The sequence below is a fragment of the Theropithecus gelada genome, chromosome 15 (assembly GCF_003255815.1).
Source record: "Theropithecus gelada isolate Dixy chromosome 15, Tgel_1.0, whole genome shotgun sequence".
In the NCBI taxonomy this organism is placed as follows: Eukaryota; Metazoa; Chordata; class Mammalia; order Primates; family Cercopithecidae; genus Theropithecus; species Theropithecus gelada.
Window position 1 is genome coordinate 86,101,897 of NC_037683.1, and position 27,543 is coordinate 86,129,439.

General features: G+C 38.4%; 1 protein-coding gene and 1 pseudogene across 1 annotated transcript in view; one reads left to right on the forward strand and one right to left on the reverse strand.

Moving 5' to 3' along the window:
* Positions 1-10,291: 10,291 nt before the first annotated feature.
* LOC112608451 lies at positions 10,292-10,678 on the reverse strand (annotated as a pseudogene).
* TMC1 (transmembrane channel like 1) overlaps positions 10,677-27,543 on the forward strand; it is a 183,527-nt gene continuing 166,660 nt past the window's right edge. The window contains exons 1-2 of the mRNA XM_025358883.1: positions 10,677-10,730; positions 13,465-13,510. Coding sequence (XP_025214668.1) covers positions 10,677-10,730; positions 13,465-13,510 — 100 coding nt within the window. The remainder of the gene's footprint in view (positions 10,731-13,464; positions 13,511-27,543) is intronic.

The window sequence follows — 27,543 nt, forward strand, 5'->3', positions numbered from 1 at the left end:
ATGGGCTATATTTTTCCTTCTTTTATGATATTACTGTTCATGTTTTTGATCATCTTTTATTGGGTTACAGGCCATTTTATTTTATTTTATTGTTTTTGAGGTGGAGTTTCGCTCTGTCCCACAGGCTGGAGTGCAGTGGCACCATCTCGGTTCACTGCAACCTCCAATGGGCCATTTTATATCCTAACACATGAAGTATCTGTTCAAAACTTTTGCCAGTTTTTTCCTGTAGGTGTGCTTGTCCTTTCCTTGTTATAATGTAGCAATTCTTTATTTTTGATATTAATCTTTTAGAAAGTGTTCTGTCGGGCTGGGCATGGTGGTTAATGCCTGTAATCCCAGCACTTTGGGAGGCTGAGGTGGGTGAATTACCTGAGGTCAGGAGTTTGAGACCAAACTGGCCAACATGGTGAAACTCCGTCTCTACTGAAAATACAAAAATTAGCCGGGTATGGTGGTGGGTGCCTGTAATCCCAGCTTCTCTGGAGGCTGAGGCAGGAGAATTGCTTGAACCCAGGAGGTGGAGGTTGCAGTGAACTGAGATCGCGCCACTGCACTCTAGCCTGGGTGACAGAGTGAGACTCCATTTCAAAAAAAAAAAAAAAAGAAAAAGAAAAAAAAGGAGAAAAGAAAGTGCTCTGTCAGTGGCAAATATCTCTTACCATGTTTTTTAGTTTTCTTTGAAACCTCTTTTAATGAATAGATTTTTTTTATTTTAATGTAATTTAATACATCTATTCTTCTTTTATAATTGTCTTCAGTTTCTTTAGTATTGTTTTCATAATCTTCTGAATATGAGTCTTGCAAAACATCTTTTGTTAATTTTCTCATGGTTTTTGTTATAATAGTATTTAGAGTTATTTTGTATGTTTATAGTTAATATAAATCAAATTACATGTTGTTCTTGCTCTAAATTACAGATTCAATAATTTGCGACAAAACTTTATCTCTTTGTAAGTCCTCAAGTTAATTAAGTACTGTGGATATCTTTACATGTAAATACTTGTATCAACTGTCTTCTGTCTTACTATTTCAGTTAAAATCCAGTATCTAGAATAGGGAAAAACCAGGTGAACATCACCCTTACAGAGATTTATTTCGAGACATAATTTAGGGTGTGCTCCATACTGTCTTGGCTATGGGCTGGTCTGTATATTCTAGAAGGGTCAGGTATGTGCACACATTGATTTGTGTAGTCAAAAACTGCTCCAATATAAATGTGCCACCAGGATCCATTTCAAAACATTGCTTCCTCTTGCCTAGGTTAGTGCAGCTATGCTTGCTATCACCCAAGTAACCAGAGAATGCCAGCGTGCTTACTCTCAAAAAGGCAGCCTTTTCTGCACCATTACAATTTGTGCTTTTTGTCCCTTTCTTTTCACTGATGGAAATCTTTTTCTTTTCATTCCAAATCAAAGATCACTACCTTCCTATGAGAAGTTTCAATAGAAAGAAAAAAAAAAATGTTATACTTCCTCAGAAAAATGGCACTTTATTCATATTGCAAGTTTTACTTTCAGAAAAGTTGAAAAAATAAATACTATGTCCCCAAGTTTCCCCTCACTGGAAATTGATTGCTATGTTGAATGTGCTGTAGCTTTGCTGCTTAAACCCAAATGCCAAGTGCAGGGGTATCTTCTTTACTAACCCATTTAATTTACCAAGCACACTTAGTGGCTGGTGTTTCTCACCTTTCTAAGAGTGCACTCACTTACACTGCTCTCAATATATGTAATTAGGATAAAACCATAGAATGGAAGGCATTAAAAAGGAGGCAGGAAAGCACAGGCAGAGTGGGATGAAGCCAGCTTTGCTCCGAACAGGACTTATATGATCACTTTAGTTTTATTCCAGACATGAGCCCCAAATACAACCCCTTTGACCTGAGTACTCCATCCCTTAAATGGCAAACTAAACATTCGTGAAAATTTAATGGTGAGGAAATTAGTACCTTCTTAAGTTTCAGACGGTGAAATGGCACCAGGGGAGCACTTTCAGTGGCAGGCAGAACTGTGTGGATGTGCTAGATCAAACCTGAAATATTTGTCCCTTCATCCTGCAATCCCTCTCCAAACCAGCCAGCCACTGAGACCTTCTGACAGGACACCCCCAGGATGCCACCCAAAAAAGGTATTTACAAAATCGAGACTGTCTGTAGGACACTGTGTCTTTCTGAGAGGTCTAAAGGTATTTGAAAACTTTGAGAAGTTTGTTTTACAATTTTTGTTCCCTCTTTTGGGGCTTTCCCTCTTCCATTTTTTTTTTTTTTTTTTCCTGTGGGTAGTTTCCCTTTGTTTTCTGAGAAATTGAGAAGGGTTTAATATCTCTCCACCTTCTTCTCTTTTATGGATGAATGATTTCACCAACTGGTAAGTGCTAAAACTGACCTTGCTTTTATTCAGGAAGACAATGGAGGATAGGAAAATGCACTGAGATTTCAGCATAGCAACTCAAACGCGGGCTTTATTCCACAGCAGTGACCTATTGTCAGATTGGTGTGTGAGACAGCTTTTGAAAGAGGACTTGTTCTACTTCCGTTTATGAATTAAGCAAAGTTCTAAATTAAGTAAAGTTGAGAAGCAGAGGAAGCAGGTAAAGGCAGGGATAGCAGAGAAAGGAGACATCAAGCCCTATTGTTGTAGGATATTTATGTGAAGGAACGAGCAATGTGATAAAACACATTTTTGCTTGCTGTGACTTGCCATAGGGTGCATTTTCAGTACTACATGGATAATGTGTGGCATGTTCATTCATCAGTCATTCTGTGACATTTATGTAGCTTACACTTGGATCTATTTTCAACAACATTTCGGTTTCCTAAAGACAAACTGGCAGAATTTTCAAATAGGAAAAACCTGAACACACACATTTGCTTTTCTGTATAGACTGTCTAGTCCAGATAATCTCGCTATCAGTCATTTTGTTAGCTTGCTTATTTAATCTTAGAAATGGAAAGTGGAAACAGAGACCTCATTTAGAGATAATCTAGTAAAGCCATCCAGCTTCAGGCCCGTATCTTGGGAATCTGAGTAGTATCCTATTTAATATGCTCATTTTATTAACTTTAAACACCTGGAGAACATCATTATTGAGAAAGCCATTGCTTTTGAAAAAACAGAAACAAAACAACCACTTTGTATGAGGCTCTACACATCTTTCCAAAGAAGCTATTGGAAATTGCCCAAAGTTTCATATTAGCTCTTAATAGGGTGGGGTGGTTTTTCATTAATAAGGACAGGATTCGAATCTTATGGAAGATGGTAGATTTCAATACCTTAGCATTTTTCTCAACCCTGGGATCTTCAAGTTCCTCAGGCTATTTTAGGTGGTTATAGTGTTGGCAAACTTTTTAAGTGCCCAATAATTTTTACAAAAACTTGTAATAAATCTGCTCAGGCTATCTTAAATGCCACCCATCTCATTGAGCAAGTCAAATTAGAATGGATTATTCCTGCTGTTTATTAGTGCTGCATATTATTTATCATTTATTAACCTTATTGCACTCACATAGCAGGTATTTTAAAGTTTAATAGTTTTATTTTAATTATGAATGTAATATATGTTGTTGCGGAAAATATGTAAACTTTAGAGAAAATATACTAAATGATGCACTGATGGAAATACAGACTCCCACCACAAAAATATCATTATCAACATTTGGGTATTCTCTTCCAAACTTTTTATATGAGAATTATGTTTGGTTTTTACGTAATAAAATGGATAAAAATCAATAAATACAAAGCAAATGTAGTTTTTAAGACAATACTTGGGCTTCATAAAAATGGAGAAAAATGATAGACTTGCCTGGTGTGGTTTACATAATGTCACAGTATCATAACAATAGCTCCATTATTGAGTGTCCATTATGTGCCAGGTTCTGTACAATGTTCAGTGATGAGTCACCGTGATGACTAGAGGTAAAGGAAGGACAAGTGATGCCTTACTATGATGGCTTTCGACAAGCTATGAAGGGACAGAATAAGCCTTTTTTGAAACTTTTATTTTAGGCTTGGGAGTACATATGAAGGTTTGTTACGTAGGTAAACATGTGTCATGGGGGTTTGTTTTGCATATTATTTCATCCCCCAGGTATGTATGCCCAGAATCCAATAGTGTAGTTATGTTTTCTCCTCTCCTCCGTCATCCTATCCTCCCCGCTCACATAGACCCCAGTGTCTGTTGTTTCCTTCTTTGTGTTCATAAGTGCTTATCATTATCGTACTTATAAATGAGAATGTCGTGTTTGGTTGTCTGTTTCTGCATTAGTTGGCTAAGGATAATGTCCTCCAGCTCCATCCGTGTTTCCACATAAGACATAATCTCATTCTTTTTTTATGGCTGCATGGTATTTCATGGTGTATATATATATATGTGTGTGTGTGTGTGTGTGTGTGTGTATCACATTTTCTTTATCCAGTTGGGACAGACCAAGTCCATTGCTCAGATTGTTGAAATACTCTGCACAGAACACAAGGAAATCTGTGGAGGTAGCCCATGAAGAGATGAAGCAAGGCAAATTTATCTGCCTGGATAACCTCCTGTATGCTGTTTTCACTCCATGGAGAGTCAACACAACACACTTCTGAGTTGTGTTATCAAGTTCCTTCAACATGGCATTGCTGTAAGATCCTAGATCCCACACTCCATGGTGCGATGTTTTAGCCAAATCTGGAAGTGGCACAGGCCCTCAAATCTCTGTGATTGCAGGTTGTCCACTCTGCTGTAGGCTTGCCACTTCAAGGGAAAGTGTTTGGTTGGGGCTGGGATTTGGGTGGAGCCATAGAAAGGAAGGGAACATTCAAGGGAATTTGATGATGTACATGGTGTCTCTGTCTGATACAGAAAGAAAAAACTCTAAATAAACATTTGATACGTAGAAATGCTAGTATTTGGTGAGATTGAATGTGAGAAGATGAGGGATAAGAAGGTATTAAGAATGACTCCCAAGTTTCTAACTTGGTCAGTCGAGTAGAAGCGAAATTATTTTTATTTTTATTTTTAAAATTTCAGTAAGTTTTTGGGGAACAGGTGGTGTTTGGTTACATGAATAAGTTCTTTAGTGGTGATTTCTGAGATTTTGGTGCACCCATCACCTGAGCAGTGTACTCTATACCCAATGTTAGTCTCTTATCCCTCACCCCCTTCCTACCCTTTTGCTTGACTCTCCAAAGTCCATTGTACCGTTCTTACGCCTTTGGGTCCTCATAATTTAGCTCCCAATTATGAGTGAGAACATATGATGTTTGGTTTTCCATTTCTGAGTTGCATCACTTAGAATAATAGTCTCCAATTCTATTCAGGTTGCTGTGAATGCCATTATTTTATTACTTTTTTATGGCTAAGTACTATTCCATGGTACATATATATGTCCTACATTTTCTTTTCTTTTTTTTTTTTTTTTTTTGAGACTAGTTTTGCTCTGTGCTCCAGGCTGGAGTGCAGTGGCGCGATCTCGGCTCACTGCAAGCTCCGCCCCCCTGGGTTCACGCCATTCTCCTGCCTCAGCCTCCCGAGTAGCTGGGACTACAGGTGCCCACCACCTCGCCCGGCTAATTTTCTTGTATTTTTAGTAGAGACGGGGTTTCATCGTGTTAGCCAGGATGGTCTCGATCTCCTGACCTCATGATCCGCCCGTCTCGGCCTCCCAAAGTGCTGGGATTACAGGCTTGAGCCACCGCGCCCGGCCTGTCCTACATTTTCTTTATCTAATTGTTGATAGATGGGCATTTTGGCTGGTTCCATATTTTTGCAATTGCAAATTGTGCTGCTATAAACATGTGTGTGCAAGTATTTTTTTCACATAATGACTCCTTTTCCTCTGGGTAGCTACCCAGTGGGATTGCTGGATCAAATGGTAGATCTACTTTTAGTTCTTTAAGGAATCTCCAGTTTTCCATAGTGATTGTACTAGTTTTACATTCCCACCAACAGTGTAAAAGTGTTCTCTTTTCATCATATTCACAACAACATTTTTTTTTTTTTTGATTATGACCATTGCTGCAGGAGTGAGGTGGTATCCCACTGTGGTTTTGATTTGCGTTTCCCTGATAATTAGTGATGCTGAACATTTTTCGATAGGTTTATTGGACCATTTGTATATCTGAGTAGAAGGAAATTATAATGAATAAAACAGGAAGGCAGCAGAAAAGGTGCGTGTGGGATATGGCTTGATTATTTGCAAGATGTTTGCTGTAGCATAGGAGAGAGGTGGATGTTGGTGATACTGATTTTGTCATTATCTGTGAGTTAAAGTTTCTAAAATCATGTGGCATCCTAGGGAAAGCATATAGAATAACAAGGGAAGATAGCTAGTAATGGCACCCTGAATAACTTAAGCATTTAGAGGTGGGTGGAGGAGGATAAACCCATGGAAGAAACAAAAGGATGGGCCAGTGAGATGAGAGGAGAAGCTAAGAGAATAGAGAGTTACCAGAGGGAGGGTGGGATCAGTTAAGAACCTTAGTGTGTTGCAAAGAAATAACCTGCAATGCGGACCAACCACGGGAACATTTGTACAAATGATGACAATTCTGAATTGTAATTTAAAATTTAATTGTATTGAGAGCTCTCTCTGTCTTTGTCTCATCATAATTTGAAGCAGGTTAACTACATATTAGCTAGAAAAAGCCCTTTGAAATTTTCCTTCAATGTATCAATAGATTCTGTGATTTTTTTTTTTTAAGTAGAAACTGCCTATTGGTAAAATAGCACTTAATTGGGATAATGCTTGTGAAAGCCATTTCTAAACTTTGAATTGACATACAAAATAAAGGTGGCAATCATCACCATGTTGCTATACTCTCTTTGGCCATATAAATTTTTTTTTCAACAATACAAAGATAAGCCTTGTACAAATTCTTCAAAGTTATACATTTGTGGTACTTGAATAATGTTTTACTATATATAAAGATTAATAGATAGCATTTCCTACAATAAATAAATAGTTTATATATCAATGTGTTGGGATTATAAATTCTTATAGAAATTCACTTTATTAACTCATTTATTCATCTGATCACAGCTCATTCAGCAAACAATTTGTTTTTTCCTTCCTTTTTTTTTTTTTTGAGATGGAATTTCGCTCTTGTTGCCCAGGCTGGAGTGCAATGGCGTAATCTTGGCTCACTGCAACCTCCGCCTCCTGGGTTCAAGCGATTCTCCTGCCTCAGCCTCCTGAGTAGCTGGGATTACAGGCACGTGCCACCACGGCTGGCTAATTTTGTATTTTTAGTAGAGATGGGGTTTCTCCATGTAGGTCAGGCTGGTCTCGAACTCCCGAACTCAGGTGATCTGTGCGTCTCAGCCTCCCAAAGTGCTGGGATTACAGGCATGAGCCACTGCACTAAGCCTTGTTTTGTTCTTTTTAAGTGCTCTGGGAAGAAGGTGATGAGACAGAGTCCCTTCTCTCAAAGCGTTTATAGATTAATGTGTTTGGCGGAAGTACAGAACAATTATTGAAACAAAACCAGAGTCAGGCACATTGCTACGCAAGCTATAGAGAGCCTATGAAAATTAGGAACATTGACACATTTGTTCCTAACCTGGTTTGTGCTTTCAGGATTCCTCTGAAGTGGCAGCACTCCTTGGGTTTGAAATGTTCGTCAGTAATGACTGATGAACATCAACAGGTGAATAGACACACACAAAAAACCTGTGAAACTTACATACCATAGGATACTATTCAACAACAAAAAGAAATAAATTATTGATACATCTAACAATGTGGATGAATCTCAAAAGCATTATGCTATTCCTTTGACTGATAAAATGTTGACACTCCTTTATTTCCCTTTCTTTCATCTCACTTTAAAAATCAGCCTTAGTATACTTTAGGCACAATATACTATGTACATTTAAAATGACAATTTGACAAGTTTTGACAAATGTATATGCATTATAAAAATCATGATAAAGATTTCCACTGCCTCAAAATGTTTCCTCATGCCTTCTTGGAATAAATCCACACATTCCCTCCATCTCTACACCCCACCACCCATATACTCTACCTCTAGACCCAAGCAATTGCTAGTCTGCTTTTTGTCAGTGTAGATTAGTTTGCATATTCTAGAATTTTGTTTTAATGGAAATGTACAGTAAGTACTGTTTCGTGCCTGGCTTCTTACATTTAGTATGGTGCTTTTAAGATTCATCCACAAGAAAATGTGGCACATATACACCATGGAATACTATGTAGCCATAAAAAAGGATGAGTTTGTGTCCTTTGTAGGGACATGGATGCAGCTGGAAACCATCATTCTCAGCAAACTATCACAAGAACAGAAAACCAAACACTGCATGTTCTCACTCATAGGTGGGAACTGAACAATGAGATCACTTGGACTCGGGAAGGGGAACATCACACACCGGGGCCTATTATAGGGAGGGTGGAGGGGGGAGGGATTGCACTGGGAGTTATACCTGATGTAAATGATGAGTTGATGGGTCCTGACGAGTTGATGGGTGCAGCACACCAACATGGCACAAGTATACATATGTAACAAACCTGTATGTTATGCACATGTACCCTAGAACTTAAAGTATAATAATAAAAAAATAAAATAAAATAAAATAAAATAAAATAAAAAGAATGCTTAACAAGAATGTATGAAATGAGAAAAAAAAAAGATTCATCCACATTGCTGGGTGTATCAATAATTTGTTTCTTTTTATTGCTGAGTAGTATTCTATCGTATACATGGTTCACAGTTTATCCATTTGTTTGTGAATGGACATTCTAGTTGTTTTATATTTGGGGCTGTTACGAATAAAGAAGCTGCTATGAACATTTGAATAGAATCTGTGTGAATGTTTGGATTGGAATTGCTGGGTTGTATGGTAAGTGTTTGATTAACTTCATAAGAAACTGCCAAATGATTTTCCAAAGTAGCAATATATAATTTTGCATTTTCACCAGCAGCGTATGAGATTTCCAGTTGATCCTCATCCTCATCAAAACCTGGAATTAAGAGTGAATCTTTTAGATTTTAGCCTTTTGAGAAGATGTGTAGTGGTACTTCATTGTGGTTTTAGTTTGCATTTCTCTAATGACTAATGATGTTTAACATGTTTTTATATCTTCTTTTGTCTCCATCTATTCTTGGTTCTTCATTCTCTTTTCTTCCTTTAGATTAAGTATTTTTTATTTTATTCTATCTTCACTACTGGGATATTATCTATAAATTTTTTGTTGTTCCATTTTAGTGGGTTTACAATATAAATCTTTAACTTATCACAGTCTATCATCAAATAATGGTATATCCCTTACATATGTTTTAGAAACCTTACAGTGGTAAAAATATCAGTTCCCCATCCTGTACTTGGTGCTATTGTTTTCATGAACTTTATTCCATATATACTAGAAACTCTACAATCTATCATTATTACCTTTGGTTTAAATATTAAATTATCTTAAAAAGAGATTTTTTAAAAATAAGAAAAAAGCCTTTTATATTTTTTCATGTATTTGCCATTTTTATTTTATTTTCTTCCATATTTCAGATCCAAATTTCTATCTGGTATAATTTTCCTTCTGCCTGAGTAACTACCTTTAGTATTTTTTTGTAGCACAGATCTGTTGGCAATGGTTCTCTGAACTTTTGTATGTCTGAAAAAGCCTTTAGTTAATTTTTGAAAGAAGTTTTTTGATGGACATATGATATGGTTTGGTTCCGTGTCTCCATCCAAATCTCACTTTGAATTGTAATCCCCATGATCCCCATGTCATGGGGACATGATCCCCGTGTCAAGGTCGGGGACCAGGTGGAGGTAATTGGATCATGAGGGCCATTCCTCCTGTGCTGTTCTCCTAATAATGAGTGAGTCTCATGAGATCCGATGGTTTTATAAGCATCTGGCATTTCACCTGCTTGCACTTCTCCTTTCTGCTACCTTGTGAAGAAAGTGCCTGTCTCCCCTTCACCGCCTGCCATGATTGTAAGTTTCCTGAGGTCTCCCCAGCCATGCTGAACTGTGAGTCAATTAAACCTCTTTCCTTTATAAATTACCCAGTCTCGTGTATTTCTTCACAGCAGCATGAGAATTGACTAATACAATATGTACAATTACAGGTTGCTAGTCCCTTTTCAGTGCTTTAAGGATTTCTGTCTTCCATAGTTTCTGATGAGTAGTCTGTGACCATTCTTATCTTTGTGCCATATTTTCTCATTTTTTTCTGACCCTCCCTTCTGAGACTCCAATTACAAATATCCTAGACTTCTTAATATCATTCAAAAGATTACTGATGCTTGTTTCTTTTTTTTTTTTTTTAAGTTTCCAACTGGTAATCAATTTATTAAAATAGTTGACTTAAACGTCTACAATGGTGGCTTCCATCTCAACTCCTGGCTCAATACTGATGGAAGTAATCTGCTTAACAATCTCAACAACAACAACAATCTTGTACAGACGGGCTGTACAAGTCAATGAGTCTCTTGTGGATTCTCATCTGGAAACGATCCCATGACTTAGAACCTTCACCACAGGGGCGTTTTTTCTTATAGTGATTAGTAGGTATTCGAACTGGTCTTTTCACTTTGAGATTCTTTTCCTTTGCTCCTCTAATCAAGTCAGCACCCACCTTCTCTAGGGATTTTACGTTGCAGCTTGTTAGAGTGATTCGAATTCGGTGAATTGCCAACTCCTGCTCCATGGATGTTTTTCCGGTATCCTTAAAAGCCATGGCTGCTGCGCGGCTTCCTGACCGACTTCTTCAGCGGCGAGAGCTAACAGCGGTGAGTCAGGAGCAGGTGTGGGCGGATCGGAGCTCCGCACCACCTACGACCACGTCTTCCTCAAAGAGGTGTTTCATGTTTTAAAATCTTATTTTCCTTCTGTTTCACTTTGGGTAAAATCTGTCTTCAAGTTTGGTGGTCTTTTTTTGGGCCAATATCTAATCTAAAGTTTATCCTATCCAGTATGTTTCTCATTTCAAATATCGTATTTTCTAGCTGCAGAGTTTGATTTGTATTTGAAAACGTTTTTTGTTTTTCTCATCGTCTTAAACATTTGGGGTATACTTATAACAATTGTTTACTGTTGCTATCTGCTAATTCTATCTTCTGTGAAATTACTAGATCTATTTCTATTGATTGATTTGATTACTATTCTGGTTGGAAGGCAATATTTTCCCTACTTTGCTTACTTGGTAATTATTTTTTATCAAAATAAATTTATAAAAGTAAACTTCGTTTACAATTGGACATGATGAATTTTACATTTTTGTGTCCTGGATTTTTCTGTATTCCTTTAAATATTGTCGGATTTCTTTTTTTTTTCCCCCGTGGGATGCAGATAAGTTTCTTGGAATTAGCTGGATGGCTTTTGAGTTTTGCTTTTAAGATTCGTTAGGGTGAGTTCAGAGCAGGGCTACTTTGATCTAGGAAATAGCCCTCTGAAGAGTCTCATGTTCTGTGAGATAGGAGGTCTTTCTCCTTTGACTGGTTGACAGCCTAAGCTATTCCTGATTCTTGTAAGGTCTGGACACTGTTCTGCGTACTCCTTTCTGATAGTTCTTTCCCTGGCCTTAGTAGTTACCACACATCCATGCATACAGCAGTGTTCAGCCAAAGTTTGAAAGGATTCAAAGATCTCCAGAGCTCTCTGTGTGTCACTCGTTTCTGTTATTCTATCCCACAAATTCTAAGTGTGTGAAATGCCCTGAAATCAGCACTATGTCTCCTCAACTCAGTGAGACCACAAGCCACTGTTTGGGTTTCCCCTGCCTATGTTGCAGCCTGGAAACTCTTCTCAGGCGAAAAGATCAGGCAACATCAGGGGTCATCTCATTTCCTTCCCTTTCAGAGATCACTGTCTCGGGCTGTCTATTGAACAATGTCTGAAGAAAGATGTTTCATATATTTTGTCTGACTTTCTAGTTGCTTAAGGTAAGAAGGTAAATGCATTCCTAGTTACTGGATTGTGGCTGGGAGCAGAATTCCAATACTGTTTTTTAATGAGATGTTTTTACTTAATTATTTGAGGATTCCCTTTAGTTATCATAATTTTACATGATGTAAACAGGTAAATGAGAATATCTTCAAAACATATTTTTCAGTTTTGGGGTGGTTCTCCCAGTCCTGGTTTTTGCCAAAGATAATAGATTTTTAGTATCTGAGTTCCATATGACAATATGTATAAGTCTTGGGTGTATCCATATGGTATGTTATAATGGGAAAAGAAAGATGAAATTCTGCTTTTGTCTGATGTCTTTATAGGTCTTGGAAAGACTTGAAGAAGGGTTGTAAAGTCCATAACTTTACAATAAGACAAAATTAAAAGAATCCAAACCAAAATTGTCCTAGACAATGAAAAGTATCGCTAGGCAGAAGCTGAATCTCTTAAGCTCCCCTGCCAAATCGGCCATGACACAGTCCATAGTTTAACAGTGGTTTCAATTTGGAAATTAATTTTTAGTACTAATTTAAATATTTCATATTAGTATATGAGAATTCTTCCTCCTGTTCAGGCTGTGGTATGGGGAAAAGTCAGTTCCCATCAATACAGATTCATATCTACAAGCACAGTGATGAAATTATCCTCATAGCCCCTTGTGTTTGAACAAGCTGTGTACTTTTAATTTTAATGGGTTTAACACAATATTCAATATATGTTGATTACTGAATACAACAAAAAGTGTAATAGACACTCCTTGAGAAGCTCATAATCTATTTGGGCAGATGGAAAAAATACTTAGAAAAATTAAAAGGTAGTATAGGACCACAGTAAGAAAAATATTTGGGTGCAGGATATAAAGTATCAGTTGAATTATAGAGGCAATATATACTATGTACTTTTTCGCCTGGGTGACAGGGTGAGACTCTGTCTCAATAAAAAACAAAAAACAAAAAAACAAAAAAACTATGGTTGTTCACTATAACTACACATCTCTTTTTTTTTTTTTTTTTTTTTTTGAGATGGAGTCTCGCTCTGTCGCCCAGGCTGGAGTGCAGTGGCGAGATCTAGGCTCACTGCAAGCTCCGCCTCCCAGGTTCACGCCATTCTCCTGCCTCAGCCTCCCTAGTTGCTGGGACTACAGGCGCCCGCCACCATGCCCGGGTAGTTTTTCTGTATTTTTAGTAAGGATAGGGTTTCACCATTTTAGCCAGGATGGTCTCGATCTCCTGACCTCGTGATCCACCCGTCTCTGCCTCCAGAAGTGTTGGGATTACAGGCGTGAGCCACCGCGCCCGGCCACATTTCATCTCTTTTAGTCTAACTTACTCATCTACAAAATGGAGATAATACCTGTTTTGCAGTGCAGGCCCTGACACACAGGTAGAGTTGCATAAATTAGCTTCTATTCCTTAACTCTTTTCTTCCTTCCTTCTTTCTAGCTAATTTTTAACTCTCTATCCTAGACAACTTTTGCTAAACGTGTATAACATGTAGTACCTACGCATAGGAATATGTTTTTATAGAACAGAATTATTGAAAACAGCTTCTTACATTTTTGTTATTTTTTCAAAGGCAAGAATTCATGTATCCCTTCTGAGCCAAGGACATGCAATAAAAAGTAAGAGAGATTCAGAAACTCTGATGATTACTCTCCCAAGAAGGGTGCTTGCTAGGGTGAGGGTCTTGCAGACACAGAAGGAGCTGATGGGATGAACTGTTGGGGTGTTACAAAAGGCCTTCAGGAAAATATGTAATCTAAGGCAAGAAATCAGAGTGAAGATTCCCTCAGGGAAAAAGGGATTGGTTCTGAAGAATTTAGAAGTTTTTCCAGGCAATAGCCACAGATGCTAGCACAAGGACATGGTGGCCACATAGTGTGAGCAAAAATGCTTAACTTTTTGCTCTTCTTCTAATATTTACTCTATTAACCCAGACAACATGTGTTCCAGAAGCCTCATGATGAGTGGAGAAAGAAACATAAATCAGAAGAAGTGGTAAAAAAGATGCGTATGTTCACTTCCGCCCTTAGGTCTCCAAGCCTCAGTTCCTGGCATGAGGAGGTAGAGGAGAGAAGCTTGGAATAGGATGTGAGATTACAGTTTTAATATAGACTGGACTGGATATTTGAACACCTGAAAATGAATCTAAATTCTCAAAATGAGGTGGTTCCTACAACTGAAAATAACAAGAAAGCTACAGGATCTCCTGCTATGTTATCCAGGGTTGGAAAAGTGAAATTCAATGGAGCCAGATTAAAAGATGGACTTTGGGACGGGAGCAGTGGTTCATGCCTATAATCCCAGAACTTTGGGAGGCCAAGGTGGGCAGATTATTTGAGGCCAGGAGTTCAAGACCAGCCTGGCCAACATGGTGAAACCCCATCTCTACTAAAAATAAAAAATTAGTCAGATGTGGTGGCCTGTGCCTGTAGTCCCAGCTACTGGGGTGGGTGAAGCATGAGAATCACTTGAACCTGGGAGGCGGAGGTTGTGGTGAGTCAAAATTGCACCCCTGCACTCCAGCCTGGGCAACAGAGCAAGACCCTGTGTGACCCTGTGTCCAAAAACAGACAAAAAACAAACAAAAGCCATGTGGAGTTTGTTTACTCTTTAAACAAATATCCTTCACTTATTGAACTGAACTATAATTAACTCCTCTTTCACTTGCCATTTCCTGTGCTTCCTTTTCCAACCACTATATCTCTTTTGACACATTTTCTTTTTTCTTTCTCTTTTTTTTTTTTTTTTTTTTTTTTTTAGATATAGTCTCTATAATTAGAGTTAGTAGGGCACATAGCAGGTTTTATTAAGATATCTAGTTCCTCCTCTTAAGGTAACTCATGAGAACCTTTAAGCAAAAGAACTGAAGAATTTCTAATGGGGCAGCTAATCCACTCTTTTGTGCACTCTGTTCTGCTCATGATCTGATGTTAGTTGGGGTTTCTATTTGTGATTCCTGGGCCTTAACCGCTGATGACAGAGTTCAAAATCATTGCTTTCTAACTCTGAGAATGACTGCATAATACGACATCATTTTCTACCACTGAGTGTTAATGGTCTATCTTATTCCTCCTGCCTGTCCTTCTCCTTGAGGAGGAAGATCATCAATGCACTGTGTGGATTGAAGTGGCTTCATACCCCCTTGATGTTAATGTTCTCGTTTGCTTAAAGTCTGAACTGAATATGGATCCCTCATTTATGAAGCACCATGACACTTCCTGGGTAGTGAACAATTAAACAGACTTCCCAGCGACAATTGCTATTTTTTTTTTTTTTTTTTTGCTTTTTCACTTCATGGACAATATTGTATGCAAGTTAAATTTGCAACTAGCTTGAGGCTTCACACATGGTGATTTTGAGAAATTGAATTCTATACCTCAAATATATTTCCTTTTTCTTGAACTTTACATTCAGGTCAGCTGTCCAGTTCTTAAACAATGGGTTTTTGAGAGGCAATGAGCAATACAATAGCATTTTCTCCTTCAATTCTATCTGCCTTTGAAAAAAATAACCTTTTATTTTTGATTCAAAGAAGAGAGGAGTTTTCTTGTCTTTCTACATCTGTTCCAACTCCTCCAAATGCACAAAAATTTTTTCAGAGCGTTCCAGAGTTTCTCAGACTGCACATATAAGATTTTGCATATAGATACATCTTGGTCATAATAACCTTCTACCGAATTAGTAGAAAATAGATGCATTCTAGATTTTCATATCTTTATGGCAATATGAATAGACAAGGCTCTTCTTGCAAAAATATCTCCTGAACTGTGCAGGAGATGCTTGGAAGACCCAGTCAAAATTATGAAGTATCCCAAGTTCGTATCCTCCTGTGGCTTCCCATATTACAATAATGCCTTTCTTATCCAGGTTCCAGGACTCTCAAGCCCTTGTCCTTCACTTTTCATTTTAGTTTGCATTCATCCAAGTATTTGGATGGAAATTATCAATACCTTATATAAGAATGTATGGGAGGCTGAGGTGGGCGGATCACGAGGTCAGGAGATCGAGACGATCCTGGCTAACACAGTTAAACCCCGTCTCTACTAGAAAAATACAAAAAATTAGCCATGCATGGTGGCAAGTACCTGTAGTCCCATCTACTTGGGAGGCTGAGGCAGGAGAATCGCTTGAACCTGGGAGACCGAGGTTGCAGTGAGCCAAGTTCGTGCCACTGCACTCCAGCCTGGGCGACAGAGCGCGACTCCATCTCAAAAACAAACAAACAAACAAAAAGAATGTCAATGGAGTTGAAAGTATGCTTTTCAGTTTTCAGCCATGGATCATATTTTGTAGCCTTGCCTAATTCCTAGAGTCTCACTCCATGACGTTTCCTCCTTATTATAAAGATTAGATGGTTTGGCATTGCTGCCATGTGACATTTATACTTCCCAAGCTGCTGTGTCATCTTCTTCTACCATTTAAACTTAGTTTTACTTTAAGTCCGCATCTAACCTGTGTGCCTGCGTGCCCAGCACATTTTCCACCTTCTACATTTTATTTGACTGGAGAAATCACCTCAGCCTCTCTAGGTCTCTGCTTATCATCACTCTGCTCATTCTTCAAGCCTCACTTGATTACTGCTTCCTCTGTGATGCTTTCCTGGATTTCCTTAGTAAGACATAATTTCTCCTTTTCATACTTCTGTGGTATTAAGTATGCACCAGTTACATGTGACTCATCTCCAAGTGCTTTGGCGTGGAGTTGTTATTTATGTTCCTTATGTGACTACTGACCACTTTTTTCCAGACTAAATATTGAAACACTTGGCCAGATAATTTTTTCTCAATTTTGAGTTTCCTTTAATAAATTTTAAAACAGATTTTTGAAATTAAATTACATTTTGTTAGGTTGCAAATCTGACAAAGTCCAACGATGAGGTGAGTTTGTTGTGGTCAGTTGGCTAGTTGCTAAACTCACAGCTGGTTTGTGTCTGCTGACTAGCAAATTATTGGCCTACAGAAAGTCTACATGGGGGAACCAGATTATGATGCAAACATTGCTTGGAGAGCCCTTGATCAAGAGCAGAACAGGTTGGCAGACTCGAGGGATAGGTTCGGCTAGGTCTGATAGAACATTCCAGTTTTGCCAATAGAAGCAAAAACATTGGAAGGACTTCCCCAGGATCTGGATCTCTTGCCACTGGGTAACATTTAATAAGCACTAACATGGTATCCTCTTTCACTTGCCATTTCCTGTGCTTCCCTTTCCAACCACTACATCTCCTTTGACACATTTTCTTTTTCTTTTCTTCTTTCTTTCTTCTTTCTTGCTTTCTTTCTTTCTTTCTTTCTTTCTTTCTTTCTTTCTTTCTTTGACACATTTTCTTTTTCTTTTCTTCTTTCTTTCTTCTTTCTTTCTTTCTCTTTCTTTCTTTCCTTCCTTCCTTCCTTCCTTCCTTCCTTCCTTCCTTCCTTCCTTCCTTCCTTCCTTCCTTCCTTCCTTCCTCCCTTCCTTCTTTCCTTCCTTCCTTCCTTCCTTCCTTCCTTCCTTCCTTCCTTCCTTCCTTCCTTCCTTCCTTCCTTCCTTTTCTTCTTTTCTTCCTTTCTTCCTTTCTTTTTTTGAGATAGAGTCTTGCTCTGTCACCCAGGCTGAAGTACTCACTGCAACTTCCACCTCCCTGGTCCCAGTGATTCTTCTGCCTCAACCTCCTGAGTAGCTAGGATCAGAGATGTGTGCCACCACACTCAGCTATTTTTTTTTTTTTTTTTGCATTTTTAGTAGAGACAGGGTTTCACCATGTTGGCCAGGCTGGTCTTGAACTCCTGACCTCAGGTGGTCCACTGGCCTCAGCCTCCCAGAGTACTGGGATTATAGGTGTGAGCCACTGCACCTGGTCTCTTTTTCCTTAAGTGTATCAATACCATCATTTTGGCTACTTATTCTGCCCTGGGAGCCATTCTGTCTCTTTAGGAAGTTTTTGCATCTATCAGATCTCATCTTTTATGTTTTGATGTTTAATAGCATTTAAAGCTTTTTGTTTTGTGTTTTTCAAATGATTTGAAAAAAGTGTGATCGTTAATTAATAAGCAATAAATTCAAACTTTTGTTGCTTTTTTAAGAAAAAAATGAAAAATTCTGTAACAATGTATCTTAGCCATAAAACACTTGTAATCAGCACTCCTCCAGAAATTTCAGGATGTAAGTTATCGCAATGATAATACTAGAAAATCTTGGGAAGCAAGGATATGGCTAACTTTTTATATCATAGATCCCTACTGCCACAACAAGAGTTAAGACTTAGTAAATTCAGTCATGCATTGCTTAACAACTGGGATATGTTCTTGTAACCACCCAACGGGTTCATTTTGCCTGCTGCCTGGATAGAGCCAATTTATCAAGAACCAGAAATTGCAGCAGAGAAAGAGTTTAATTCATACAGAACCAGCTGAATGGGAGACTGGAGTTTTATTACTCAAATCAGTCTCCCTGAAAATTCGGAAGGTAGTGTTTTTCAAGGATAGTTTGAAGGGCCAGGGAATGGTGCTGCTGACTGGTTGGAGATACAATCATAGGGGTGTGGAAAATGGTCCTCGTGCATTTCTCAAGTCCACTCCTTTTCTTACTTCCTGCTTAGTGGAGGTGTTAGAATCCGCTTCTTGGTGGGGCCACAGGACTGGTTGGTGGGTCCAGGTGGGGCCACCAATTATCAGAAACGCAAAAACCTGAAAAGACATCTCAAAAGACCAATCTTAGGTTCTATAATAGTGATGTTATGTGCAGGAGTAATTGGGGAAGTTGCAGATCTCGTGCCTAATTTGTTAGTCCTACAAAGTCAAGTCCCCAGGAAAGAAGGGGGTTTATTTAAGGAAAGGGCTGTTATCATCTTTGTTTCAAAGTTAAACTATAAACCAAGTTCCTCCCAAAGTTAGTTGAACCTATCCCCAGGAATGGACAAGGGCAGCTTGGAGGTTAGAATCAAGATGGAATTTGTTAGGTCAGATCTCTTTCACTGTCATAATTTTGTCCCTGTTATAATGTTTGCAAAGGTGGTTTCAGTGTAGACTTTATAAACACCATATACTTAGAGTATACTAAGTTTATTAAAATATTTTTCTCTTTTTGATAACAAATTAACCTTAGCTTACTATAAATTTTTTACTTTTTAAAGTTTTTAATTTTTTTGAACTTTTAACTCTTTTATAACAGCATAAAACACACTTTGTACAACTGTACAAACATATTTTCTTTATATACTTATTCTATAAGTGCTTTCTATTTTTATTTTTTCCCCTTAAACTTTTTAATTTAAATGAAGACACAAACGCATTACCCTAGGCCTACACAGGGTCTGGATCATCAGTATCACTATCTTCCACCCCCACATCTTGTCCCACTGGAAGATCTTCATGGACAATAACACGAAGCTCTCATCTCCTGCGATAACAATGCCTTCTTCTGGAATACCTCCTGAAGGACCTGCCTGAGGCTGTTTTATAGTTAATTTCCTTTTTTACAAATAGAAGGAGTACACTCTAAAACAATGATTAAGATATCGTACAGTAAATACATACACCAGTAACAGAGTCTGTTATTATCATTATCAAGTTTTATGTACTGTACCTAATTGTGCTACATTTTTGTATGCCTGGCAGTGCAGTAGGTGTGTTTCACCAAGACCACCACAAACACGTGAGTAATGTGTTGAGCTATGACGTTACCAGAGCTACCATGCTGGTATAGACAGGAGACAGGGAAATACTGGGTAGAAGAGGGCAGTTCCCTGGTAAAAGCCTTACTCCCAAGCCTGGAAACCTGCAGCCCTAAATGGGAATAGACATTCCTGTTTGTGCACCCAAATGTTGCCTTTCGGTCTGCCATGCCCCTCTGTGCTGTACCCATAAAAACCCCAAATCCCAGGCTTGATGAGCAGATGAGCAGATAAGCAGACAAACAGAAGAGCAGAGAAGCAGAAGAGTGGTGCTGCAGAGAAGGAGAGAAGAGAAGGAGCATCTGAATGTCAAGAGGAGTTTGGAGGGGGATGGTCAGAGAGGAGATCAGTTGCAGGACAGCCGAACTCCAGAGAAGATCATCTTCCACTCCAATCCCTTTCCAGCTCCCCATCCATCCTGCTGAGAGCCACCTTCATCACCCAGTAAAATCCCCGCATTCACCATCCTTCAAGTTCATGTGTGACTTGATTCTTCTTGGACACTGGATAAGAACCCAGGTGCCAAGAGGGCACTGAGCTGGTTAACACTTAAGCCATCTGCCGATGGCAGAGCTAAAAGAGCACTGTAGCACACCCACTGGGACCTTGAGAGTCACAGGCACACACCCCTAAATGCCACCGTGGGGTGGGAACCCAAAAGTGCTCGCCCTGGCTCCTGCACCTGTCTGTCTACATGCTCCCTCTCCTATAACGGGCTTGCGCAGCAGTGACTGCCCAACAGATGAGCCACACCCCTTCCACATGTCCTGCAAGGGGGATCAGGGAACTCTCCCCCTTCAATGTCAGTAGCTGATAGGAATATTTTAGCTCCATTATAATCTTATGATACCACTTTTGTGTATGTGGTCTGTCATTGACTGAAGTGTCGTTATGTGGTATGTTACTCTGTTTATTGAGTGGATGGTCAACTGTATAAGGTACTTGAATAATGAGTGGTGTGAACCTTGGTTTTATGACATCTTCTGAGAGCTGCTTTCAGGTGAGTATAAGAAGAGATATTTCTAGTCTAGGTCCCCACTCCTTTTCTTAGTTCCTGCTTAGTGGAGGTGTTAGAAAAAAAGGCTGGACTCTGGTACTATTTTCCTGCACTGGTTATATGGACTCAAAGCCATAACTTAAGGAAGAATGTCTATTTTTAGATTTGGTGACTGTTTTAGATAGGTTGCTACAGAAAGTGGTACAAAGATATTTCACACATAGAATATCAAATCCAGGGTGCTTTAGCACTACATTCCGATGGCCTGAGATGGATGGGTGGAAGCCCTGGCAAGCTGAAATAAACCAGGGCAAGCTCCTCTTTGGAATTCACAAGTCTGACAACTGGTGACTCAAGCTCTAGTCAGGAGACCTGAATGTTATGTCTGGCACCACAACACCTTAGTTTACAGAGATTAATCTAACAGGCCTTCAGTTAGTTTGCTTTATTTTAAAATTCTGCTTAGCTTTTTGTTGCCTACCGAATTTCTCCTGGTCTATATTTAGATGTAGGTGAAAGCTCTAGATGTGTGCGCTACCAACACCAGCTCCTGGGAGGGAACATTTTCTCACTCACAAGCAAGTGAACTTTGCTTTCTCCATGAAGAAGAATGACCTGCATGATGGCTTTCAAAAGTGGAGAACGCGGCTCATGGTTCCCTCCATAGTTCCTCCATGGCCTTTGGTTACATCTTCTCTGAATGGAGGAGCTTGGGTTATGTGAAAAGCAGAGCGACCAGACGACACAAATGCTGTAGTGAGAAGGCAGCAAATTAAAATATCAGAAATTTCAAAAGGAAAGGTTTATAATAGTTAGATTTAAAACATGCTCTGAGGCCAGGCATAGTGGCTCACGCCTGTAATTCCAGCACTTTGGGAGGCCAAGGCAAGAGGATTGCTTGAGGGCAGGAGTTCAAGACTAGCCTGTACTACATAACAAGACCCTGTTCTGTCTCTATATTAAAAAAAAAAAAAAAAAAGAAACAAAGGAAAAGGAAGAAAAGTGCTTTAATATTCAGAGGCATGAGAGATGCAATGAGTAATATAGGACCTTCTCTAGGGACACCGGGGAAGCACTCTACAGAGGTGGTTCTAATCTAGCCTGGAAAATCTCTCTTCCCTTCATGCCTTGTACTTCCTTCTTCTTTGTGACTTTGCTAATATTTTTCCTTCCTCTTGGAAAAATTTCCTATACTAATCAAAAGGCCCCAAGACACAGGGAGAAATGTGGTAAATCTGAGACTGGAAGGAAATTACCATCTAATATCACTCTTATACAGTATAACTATTGTTAATATTATTGCTTGGGTCACTCATTTATTCATATCACAAACACTGACTGAGTGCTTATTATTTGCCAAGCATGGGCAATAAAGAGTTGAAGACCAACAAAGCCCCTGCCTTCCCAGAAGCTTATTTGCTTGTGGGGAAAATAAACAGTGGATCAATTAACAAATAAGTAGATAACATAATGGCACAGCCAGGCGTGGTGGCCTCATGCCTGTAATCCCAGCACTTTGGAAGGCTGAGTTGGGAGGATCGCTTAGGCCCAGGAGTTTGAGACCACCAGCCTGGGCAACATAGGGAAATCCCAGCTCTACCAAAACAAAACAAAACAAACAATAAACGAAACACATGGTGACGTGTGCCTATAGTCCCAGCTACTCAGGAGGCTGAGGTGGGAGGATCACTTGAGCCCAGGAGGCAGAGATTGCAGTGAGCCAAGATCTCCCCATTGCACTCCAACCTGGGTGACAGGGTGAGACCCTGTCTCAAAACAAACAAACAAACAAAACAACCAAAAACCAAAAAAACATAATGTCAGATGGTGACAGTGTTTTGAAGAAAATAAAGCAGGGTAGGGGAACTAGTGATAACTGGTAGATTTGGGTTTCTCCATCTCCGGCTGCTTTTGCATCCTCTGTAAGGTGAAAGTGGCAAAGGAAATTCCAGGTTGACTTTTGGGTTCAGTGAGTTTTCTACCCTGTGTCTCTTCACTGCCCTTTCCCTCCCCAGAACCTCTAAGGTCTGATCCTTAGATTCTGCAATGTAAGTCAGCTTCCTTCTTCTTGGTTGCCAGCTCACTACATTCTTATTCCTGGATAAACCAAAAATCTCTTCCTTGTTTTCCCATTTTCAAAAAGATGTAGAAATCTCTCACTGGCTCATGTTCCTTCCTTTTTGTCTCATGGGTATATATACCTTTTACAATTTTTTCCCTACCAAATGTAGTTGAATATTACAACTGTAATCATAACAAACACATGTATCATATGTACATAGTCATAACAAACACATAAATACAATCCACCATATTTAAACGGACTTATTCATTTAGTGTGCTTAAAATGGAGATAGTAACACAGGCACCAGTGGGTTTCTCTGCAAACTCTGGGCATTTTTAATCCTGGCAATTTTTAAATTGCTTAGCAGTAAAATGGTCAGGCAACAGCACCTATTGTTATGAATCCCTGCCCCTTCTTACCTCAATGAGGCTATCATTTCTCTCTATCAATTCTGCTGACGGAATTAAGAAGAGCCATTGACTTCCAGTTTGTTCAGTGTTTTTATTCTTAGGATGGGAGTGATGACTTGTAACCTCTTTCCATCTAGAGACTCAATTTAAGTCTACCTCTTTCATTCAGCCTTCTCTCACCATTTTCAGCTGCCTGGAATGCCTTCTTTCTCTCAGTTCCTATTTTTGACATTAAAAATCAGGGTACTTAGCTATATTGTACCTCACACCAATCGTTTTACTTGTTAATATCTTTTTTCCTAGTTAGATTGTGACATTTTGGAATAAAAGAAAAAATATCTTTTTTAACTTTACAGCTTCCCAGATTTCATTAGATTAGTATAGATTTGAGTGCCTTTTATACATCAGGCAATGCCTAGTGTATAATATTTTTACTTATGGGTTTTAGCATTTAACTTATCTAATGATCACAACATTCCTATGATGCCATTTGTTTTCATGATTTGTTGAAAGTTGATGGTCACAAAGGTTAAAAAGTTGTCTGTGGTCATAATTTTTGAGGAGGCAGAGCTAAGTTTTGAACTCAGGCCTGTTTGATTCTGAGAACAATCCTGTGCTCCTTCAGCTGAACCACACAGCCCCTCTTAGAGCTTTGTCTCCATAGACACTAAGTGTATTCTTGTTGATTGAGTGAATTAATGGATGAATTATCTGGAGTTCCTTCTGCTTCTGTTTTCTTCTCTGTAAAATGAAGATCATTGCAGGAACCTGAACTAATAATAGAATAGTCCAACTGAGTTCCGTTAATTTGGTAATCAAGAGAAAGTAGAGTTACTTAACTAGAACCCTTTGCCATGACTGCTCTCTAAACTTTTCATCGCTTTTCTCTGAAAGTCCGGTCCTGAGCTCTATTACAAGATAGAACATTTTAGCCACGATTGAAGAGAGCACTATTAACATTTTATGGCATTGGTTCCTTTTTTCCTAATACTGTGGGATTAAAACAATGTTCACCAAATTCTGGATGTTCTATTCCTGTTTTTTCATGATGTTTTATAATCCAGGCCTTCTTCATAGAGACAAAGGGCTATGTTTTATAACTGCCAGGGTCAAGAAAAGAACAGCTTGTGTGAGATCCTTAAAGAAATAGCTAAGCAGTAACTTCAGACCTTCTGTATGTTTTCCTCAACATTTTCTCTGACTTTTTGTCTCCCTACAACTCATTTTTAGAAAACAAAAACACAACACAATTTTGCCCTTTTAAAAGATAGTACGGCTGGGTGCAGTGGTTCATGCTTGTAATCCCAGCAATTTGGGAGGCTGTGGGGGGCAGATCACCTGAGGTCAGGAGTTTAAGACCAGCCTGGCCAATATGATAAAATCCTGTCTCTACTAAAAATACAAAAATTAGCAGGGTGTGGTGGCAGGCCCCTGTAATCCCAGCTACTTGGGAAGCTGACGCAGGAGAATCACTTGAACCCAGGAGGCGGAGGTTGCAGTGAGCCGAGATCGCGCCACTGCACTCCAGCCTGGGTGAAAAAGTAAGACTCTGTCTCAAAAAAAAAAAAACAACAAAAAAAGGTAATATACGTGTACTGTAGTACTTTACAAAGTACAGAAAATATCTAAAGAAAAACAAATAACATCTCACAACCTCATCATCTAGATATGACTGCTAACATTTTGACGTATTTCATTTCAGCTTTTAATTAATTTTTGCAGAAGACATTTATTTCAGATATTCTAACTTTATAATCTATAGAATTTTAATGATATTTTTGTATGACATCTATCATAAACATTTCTGCATGTCATTGAAATATTTACAAATATTATTTTTATTTAAAGGATACATAGTTAATTGATATAACCCTTCTTTTAAAATTGGTAATTTCACATACCTGGAGATGAGCAGATGTGAAACAAACAAGAAAAGGTAAGAGATAGCTAGTCTCTTGACTTATATACATATTTTCAATATGACTTGAAAAAAAGAACTTAACTTAGAGACCTCTAGAATAGTTAGCACAAATAGATTTCTCAGTGTGGTTAAGATGAAGTACAGATACTAAATTTACTCTTTTATGTGAAATAAATAAAAACTGGATAAGATATATACAGCAACAGTTTTCAAGACATTATACCTCAGACAACAAAGGATAATGACCTGTGAGAGAGGGAAAACAAATTAGGTGAGCCTATGATTGCCCCAGTTTACTGCCTAGAGAGAGATTCCAGGCCTAGGTGCAGAGAGAAGGGCTGCAAATGGAAACTATTGCTCTTTCTGAGTTGAGGAGAGAGACCTGAGAGTCTACAGGTACTAAGATAACTGCAATTCATGAGGAAGAGTTCCAGAGAAAAGAAAACTGAACAGAGAGTGAGCTCTGGATTTCTGTAGTGTTCCTGCTGACTCTTCTGCTGAATCATGATCAGTGCCTGTGTGTGGCTGGAGAAAGAACCTCTGAAAAGGTTTAGAGGGACAAATCCCTGGTATCACATAGGTCTGGGAATAGCTCCTCTTTCCACCAGAAAGAGTATAAAACCACATAATTCACGGGATATCAGGTAGCGTACTCAGAAGGGTTTTGCTTCAGCAGTGAGAAAAAATTAGACCTAGACCAAATGTTGCTCTGATCCTAACAAAACTTAAAAAATGAGACCCTAAAGGATAAAACTGTTTCCAGGTAACTTAAATATATACCAGAACAAAGCCGAAGAATATGGGAATATGAAAATATCTAGCAGTCAGTAAGATAAAATTCATAATATCTATCATGCAACCAAATATTACCATGAATATAAAGAAGCATGAAAATAAATACCCATAATTCCAAGAAAAATCAATTACACATAATTGCCCTGTCAATGACACAGATGATGTAATTAGTAAACAAAGAGCTAATTATAACTCTGCCAACTCTAGCCATTACACATGTTCAAAAGGCTAGAGGAAAGATTAAATCAGGACACAGAAGAAATAAAAAGACAAAATAAAATATCTACAGATGAAAATTACAATATCTGAGATGAAGCATAAGCAAGATGGGATTTGCAGCAGATTAGGTGTAGAAGAAGGATTAATGAACATCAAAGCATATATGACAACAGTAGCATAAAGTCTGTAAGAAAAGAAATGGAAACATAGTCGTATAAGGTTTTACACTATGTATGAAATGGTGTAGTATCACTTGAAGAGAGACTGTGACTAAAGACCACTGTACCCTCTTAGGGGAAGAAAAATATCTTTTTTTTCTACCCATCCTGGGTTCACAGCTGAGGCCACTATAACAAAAAACAGATTAACAACACAGAAGCGTACACATTTACTTAGTATAAGTGTTACGTGATGCAGGAGCCGTCATAAGGAAAGAAGACTCAAAGAAACAGACCAGAGTATTTTTATAGCAGGTTTGATGAAGAATGGATAGTCATGGAGAAATATAATAGAACAATGGGTGTATGATCTAAAGGTAGTAAACTGGGGGAAATTTAGCAGGGTTTGCTTGTTCAGATTTTTCTCCTTGATGTTTTGTCGTGAGAGGCAAGCATGTTTCTTTTCTCTGGGTATAGGGAGGGCACCTCTCACATGAGAGACATAGGATCTGCTTTAGAGAAGTGCCAGAGAAGAACAGTGACCTTCCTGCTTCTGCAGTTTTCTTAAATTCATATAACTTAAAATATTTAATATGCTAAGGTGTTACATTTGGGGGTAGTATATCTTGATACCCATCACCTGAAACCAACCACTTTATAATAGTAACACAAAGAGTTGTAGATAATATGCCATAAAGGTGGTAAAATGGAATCATTGGAAAAGTCAATTCATCCAAAAGAAGGCTGAAAGAGGAAAGCAAAAACAAAGAAGAGATGGGAGAAATAAAAAGTAAATCACAGGGACATGAGCATCCCTTAATTTTGGTATACAGGAGGGGTTCGAGGGGTGCCGTCGGATACCAAAGGATGACTGTATATTTTTTAAATTAAGAGACTTTCATTCTTTAAATATTCTTGGACTTAAAGTTTTTTAAAAAGAAAACAAATCAAAGCATACTATAGTTGCTAAAACCAATCATTTTAGTAGTATATTCAGTGGCTGAAATGATAGGGAGCATCAATCATTATTTCTTCAATATCAAGTTATCCTTACTGAAAAAATAAGATATAACTGGGAAATATTCTTGGATCCCTTACACATCCACTTAATTTCTTAAAAGAAGAAAGATAAAACACATGTAACAACAGAAACAAATAAACCATTTACTGTAACATTCCAGGAATCATGGGCTCCTTTTCTTCTTCGCCAGTTTATTTATTTACTTATCTTTATCACCTCGTAGTAGTTTGTTTCCTTTGACAGAATATATGGCAGTCCCACATTGGTGACAACTGGTGCTCCCTTCATCCAACTGGATCATTTTGAGATTCAGTTTTACATCTTTTTAGCATTTTCTTTGTGTTCCTATATCAGTTATGATGAGCCACTGATAATATTTTGTTCTAAAATGAAACATGTTACTTAGTACATTTTTTTA